The sequence below is a fragment of the Anoplophora glabripennis genome, unplaced genomic scaffold (assembly GCF_000390285.2).
Source record: "Anoplophora glabripennis isolate ALB-LARVAE unplaced genomic scaffold, Agla_2.0 scaffold1096, whole genome shotgun sequence".
NCBI lineage: Eukaryota > Metazoa > Arthropoda > Insecta > Coleoptera > Cerambycidae > Anoplophora > Anoplophora glabripennis.
In genome coordinates, this window is record NW_019417196.1 from 64,689 (window position 1) to 71,240 (window position 6,552).

Consider the following 6,552-nt stretch of genomic DNA (forward strand, 5'->3'; position numbering starts at 1 on the left):
CACCTCGAAACTATGGAATTTTTAAAATATTAGCATAATAACTAATATCGATATCACTGAGAGCTCTTCGAGGTAGAGACTTTAGAAGTTTTTTGAATTGTTTGGTTTTAAATAAAGTCCTAATCCAGTTCGATACGGTTTTAAATACAATCCTTCGCCTTTCTTTCCAAGAGCCATAGATTCCATTTTTTTATTATGTCGTATCTCTTCAGACACTCGTTGGTTTGCATTTTTTACTTCATTGATAGTCTTATATAGACCTGCAGCACCACCAGCTAAACTTCCTAGTGGCGATAACCCTGCAAATATGGGAATTAGAGGTAGAATTCCACCTACTTTCGGGATAGGTATAATTCGTGGAGTACGAATATTTCTTTTACCACCTGATGTTTTCACAAATTGCTGCTCGTAAAGCGAATTGTGTTGCTTTTTGTGTATTATTAGAGACGAATCGTTTACCACCAGCTTTTCGTATTTCATCTCGTACTTTATGAACAATACCACCACCAAAGCTGACCTTTTTCTTTATATTCTTCTTTTTGTTTGTCTTCCTTCTGGGAACTGATTTGAATTTACATCCCATACCCAGACGCCGCTTTGCTTTCATGATATTCGTGACTAACCAAGCAGCTGCCTTTTCTTTAAAATTAGCGTCTTTAGATTTAACTCTCTGCCAGGCACGTTGTTCTAAATCGTAATCTGCTTGATGACGTGTTGATAAGTCTTTATAATCCTCATAGGCGGTGTCATGAAGTTTACACGCCCGGTCCAGAGGGTTAATACCGGGATCACCTCTTGCAATCCGTTTCTGAAATTTTGTGCCAGGTCCACAATACTGATATCCCCCCGGTAAATGTACTTCAGATGGAAGTTTATTTATTAAAGAATTTATAAATCCTTTCCCTGTTCGTGAAAGAAACACTTTATGTCTAGATTGGTTGACGAACGGCATTAAAATGAGCGCAAAAAAGTGTAATATATTTATCTATATAAAAAATACATGTATTTGTCTTCTAACACAACTGATCGTCGACGTACTTAGAATGCTAGCAATCAATTAAATACACCACAGTTCATTTCTAGTTATATAGCATCCAAAACCCAAGCAATGCGGATTGTAAAACAGAAGGATTCGTTTGTAGTGGACAATTTCGATGAACATTTGGGAAGTGGTGTAAATATCAACAATAATCGTCATGGGTCGCTATTGCGAAATATATTAGAGCGCTTCTTATTGGTCCTTCGAACTGTGGGAAGACTAACGTTATGATTTCTCTTATTACACATCCACATGGTCCACGTTTTGCCAATATTTATTTATACTCCAAATCACTGTATCAACCAAAATATGAATATCTTCGAAAAATATTGAATCCTATTAATGGATTAGGATTTTACACATTTAACAATAATGTTGACATTGTTGATCATTCTGAAGCTAAACCGAACTCGATTTTTATATTTGACGATGTTATATGTGAGAAACAAGATATTATTAGGTCATATTTTAGTATGGGTAGACATAAATCCATAGATAGTTTTTATTTGGCTCAAACATATTCTAGAGTGCCGAAACAACTAATCAGAGATAATTCGAATTTTATTATAACGTTTAAACAAGATGAAATGAATTTGCATCATATATTTCAGGACCATGTGTCACCGGACGTCACATTCAAAGAGTTTTTGGACATGTGTGCAAAATGTTGGAATGATAAATATGGATTTCTAGTAATTAATAAAGATAGAGAACTAAAAGAAGGTAGATACAGAAAAGGTCTGGACAGTTACATATATCCATAGTGTATACTAATTTTTACATTAATTGTGAAGAAAGCGATGATGGGTACACATCAAAAAATGAAGAAAGCTATAGTCGATAAGGATGAAAAGAACGAAAACAATGTTAGTGAAATAGATTTGAAACGTAAATTAATAGAAACAACGGATGCTATTCGAAAAAAAAATCAATTATATAAAAAACAGACATATTGAAAATCAAATGGTGCTGGAAAAAATATACGAACCATTAACAAAACCATTAAAAACTATTTCTGAAACAACTCAGGAAACAAATAGTAAATTTCAGTCTACGCAACAGTATTTAGTAACACCAGCTAAAAAATCACAACCTATAGTGCTATGGCAAAAACACCAAAAAATTCAAGCAGATGAAACAATTATGGAAAATCCTTCTTATATGGAAACTCCACCATCATCTTCGGTGACGCCTTCAAGTTCTAACAGGTCTAGTAGTGATATTGAAAAAATACCTAGTATCGTTTCAAATTACATCCACGGGGTAAGAGCCGGCGATTCTGCATTCGATACCAAATATGGAGTGCGTATTAACGTCGATACTGGAAAGTTAGCTATGGGTGATTCAGAGGTGCGATTCCAGGGTAAGAATATAACATTTTGGAGAAATAATAAAAAGCTTGGAACGTATAAAGGAAACCTTCAGTTATATGATTTATTATTTCTAAAATTTCCCCCAGACCTAAGCAGTGCCGGCTCTGGAATTAGTGATGAAAATAGAAATATATTTGGAGACATATTGAATATAACGAATGCAGCATACAAAAACTACGATGTAACATCAGGGTATGACTACAGTAGAACAAGAAAGTATGTCGATGTTATAAAACCACTATTACATCGCAGAATGGCAACTCGATCCATGAAAGGTTCCGGTATAATACCTACTAAAAAATATATACCAGCAAAAAAGTGGACTATATATATTGGAATAAACCCAAAGAATTAATTGACCGCTTAAGATTACTGTGGAGTTCTAAAATGGCTGGCCATTCAGGTCATGAAAATGAGGTATTATCCATAATAGAAGAATTAAAGGAAGAAGGAATTATATATTAGATATCTATCGCTCACACTTATTTCATAAATATATAAAGACGATGCTAGTTTAATCCACATTAATTGTAATCTGAACACAAGAGAACGATGGGCTCCATCGATAAATTTGGACGTCGAAAAGGGATGCATTGTGTAAGTAAACATGGTTCGCAAGGCGTCGGCTTCAAACTTACCAATGAAAAACAGTACGATATTCAAGGCAAACTATTAAAAAATATTGGTGAGCCCACAAACGAACATGATGGAACGACGATGCAATATGTGAATAATATTATAGATGTTTGTAAAAAAGACATCCTCAAGGCATTGCAACAATCAGCCAATCTCATAACCGATAATTTAGTGGCTTTCGTTAAGAGAGAAAGAGCAGAAACCGTTTTAGAAGTGGTTAAACTATTTAAAATTTCACAAACTAAGATGGAAGAAGAGAGTAGCGATATTAAAGTTAAATTAGATGAATTAAAAAGTGACCGTGAAAAGAAATTAGAAACGCAAAATACTTTGGTAAAAGATATGGAAAAACTTGAGGAAATCCTTGTGAGACTTCATCCCTCCGTTTAGACCAAACTTATAGATTGACGTTAGTTAATATATAAAGGATGGTGTATATAAAAGTAGGAGCAATTCGTCACGACAAGGCCTTCCAAAAAGAACGGGGATCATTTACGTAGTCACTGTTCTATTAGTAAACTTGAATCATAAAAAAAATAATGTTCGTTAGTGATACAAAACGACAAATTGTCGATGAATTGCATAAACCAGCCCGAAAGGGATTTGGGGACTTGTGGCAAATCGACTTGGCAGAAATGCAAGATTTTGCGAACAAAAATAAAGGTCATCGATATATACTCATAGTAATTGATTGTTATTCTAAATATGTTTGGGCCAAACCGTTAAAGAAAAAAACAGCTATGGAGATTTCTACAGCGATGAAAAATATTCTTAGAGAAGCTACTTATTCCCCAACAAACTTACAGAGCGATCAAGGGCTTGAATTTTACAACCGTCAATTCTCTACACTGATGCATCAGTATGGTATAAATCATTATTCCACATTCAGCACAAAAAAAGCAGCAATGGTAGAACGTGTAATTAGAACCCTGAAAAATTGGATATACAAAGAATTTTCTGCAAGAGGTAATTATAGGTGGATTAACATTCTGCCTGAAATTATAAAATCGTATAATAATAGAGTTCATCGTACAATAGGAATGAAACCTGTTGACGTAAAACGATCAACGGAATTAAAAGCTTACAATCACCCCAAGATTGTACAGAAACCAAAATTCAATGTAGCAGACATTGTCCGAATTAGCAAGTACAAAGGCGTGTTCGAGAAGGGATATACAGCTAATTATTCAACAGAACTCTTCAAAGTGGTTAAAGTAAATATAACAAATCCTACAACGTATGTGTTAGAAGATATGCAGGGAAGACAGATTAAAGGATGTTTCTACGAATATGAATTGCAAAAAACCAAATATCCCGAAGTATATTTACTAGAGAAGGTCTTGAAAAGAAAGGGCAACAGATTGTTTTGTAAGTGGCTGGGTCTTCCCAACACTCAAAATTCATGGATCAACAAGGCAGATATAGTTTAAACAGTGACTTTTATCTAACATTAGAATATATTAATTGTCTTTGTTGAGAAATGATGGTAGCAAATATTGTTTTTGTTTTGTAACATAGTAAAAAAAAAACATGTAATGAACAAATTATTGTAACAATCTGTATCAATTGAGAAGTAATAATAATAAAAGATATAAATATATTTGAAGCATTTTATTTTCCATTACATAATATTATTAAATACAATATGCAAAAATAATTATCTTATCCATCAATAAGTCCACATCTAAATAGTTGTTGCTGATTTGTCAAACACCAGCATTTCTTGAAATGTACGTTGGCGTTGCCATAGAGATACCCAGTGTGCTCACATAAAAATGTATTCTCTCTGTCAGTAGCAGAGGCACTTTTCCAGCAGTTATCTGTATATGTCCTACAAACAGCGCAGCGTTGTCTCAGGGGATGGTCCTCTATTCTACAACGTTCGCAACGGTCTCTAACAATTCCAAAATTTGTAGCTTTTAAATTTATACATTTCTTACATCTGCCAGTTTTTGCTTTTACTATTGGTTTGCGGTTTTCTTTTGCACAGGTCACACAAAGTCCCGTACAATCATTAATAAATGGTTTGTTCGTCATGTAATAACAATTATGGCACGTAATTAAATCCGGTGCACTAAAGGGAAGGGCTTTTACTTTCACTTTTGTGTCCCATTCTTTCGGAAATGGCATTTTAATACTTGTGTACTAGTTGAGATGTTTAAAAAGAAATGAACTCCTCATGCTTCCAAAAAATCTTTATATAGGTATGTAGGAATGACCTTTATTTGACTTTTCTAAAAATATAATTCCTTCCGATATGAGGAATATCATAACATAATCTGTGACGTCACATAAAAAACGCTATATAAGCCTGAGGAGTCATATTGAAAATTAGTTGTAGTCTACAGCTTCCAGAAGACAGTTGTGTGTTCATAAATTTCTATTCAGTGATAATGGCTCGACTTGGGTTTGTCAATTGGGATATGTTGAGAAGACTAGCTGCTATGGAGCAGGAGGTAAATATTATCAAAATGTGTGGTTTTTTAATAAATTATTGTTATGAAATGTGTTACATAGGAAGCCTGGGGAATCCAACGTGAAGACGTTTCGGATAATGAAAGCGAGGTCGACGAAGTTGTTGAAAGTGATGCGGAAGAAGGTGAGGAATATGATGTCAATGGAGTGAATGAATTGGAGCATGTGGTTCAAGATGATGTAAATGAAGAAGAAGAGGAATATAATGAAGGTCAGGTGGATGAAGGCGACGATGTTGAAGGTCAGGTGGATGAAGGCGACGATGTGGATAACGGGGAATCAGATGCTGAAGAGGCAGATGACGCGGTAGAGGTAATAATAACCTTTAAAACTATGTAGTCACATTAATTTTTATTGTGTTTTTCTTTCGTAGGTAGCCGAGTATGTTGATGAGGGTGTCGTTGAAGACTGCTCCGACGATCTTGATGATATTTTGGTGAGATCCCATGAAGTAGCAAATGGTGATGTTGTGGATAAAGGTCAACTTTATTGTTATACATATTGTATGGTGCTCGTTAGCACAGACCCGAGAGGCGACCACCAACTGTGTCACAGGTGTTATATGGAGTTGGAGAGCCTTTCGGGTGTTGCGGAATATGAGCACAGACATTATGATAGCCACACAACGTCAAAATATGAGGATTGCTCATTTTACTGCTCATCATGTCGGCTACCTCTCGAACAAGTGCAGTTAACTAGAACGTGCGTCATCTGCAACAATGTTAAACCGCACAAAGACAGAGATGATTATTGTTAGTGATTGGTATTAGTTCCAGTATAAGTTATATTTTTAAGTAATTTAAATATGTGTTAAGTTTAGAGTTTAGTGCAGATATGTTTAGAGATTTTGAATATTAAATAAAGAAGGATAGAAATTATGATTTTCTTTCATTACAAGTAAGATGGTGTATCCCTCAATATATATTTTTTGCGATTTTTGGGCTAACACATGTGTTATGATATTTTTACCCTAAATCATCAAAGTGGAAAGTAGTCTATAATTGGGTATGTGCAAACTTTCATATGGAA

General features: G+C 34.6%; 1 protein-coding gene across 1 annotated transcript; it reads left to right on the plus strand.

The window, feature by feature from the left end:
• Positions 1 to 5,291: 5,291 nt before the first annotated feature.
• LOC111692196 (glutamic acid-rich protein-like) lies at positions 5,292 to 6,344 on the plus strand. The gene is made up of 2 exons (XM_023456035.1): positions 5,292 to 5,504; positions 5,566 to 6,344. The coding sequence occupies exons 1-2, from the start codon at positions 5,442 to 5,444 to the stop codon at positions 5,860 to 5,862; spliced, it is 360 nt and encodes a 119-aa protein (XP_023311803.1). The 5' UTR covers positions 5,292 to 5,441; the 3' UTR covers positions 5,863 to 6,344.
• The last annotated feature ends 208 nt before the right edge of the window (positions 6,345 to 6,552 follow it).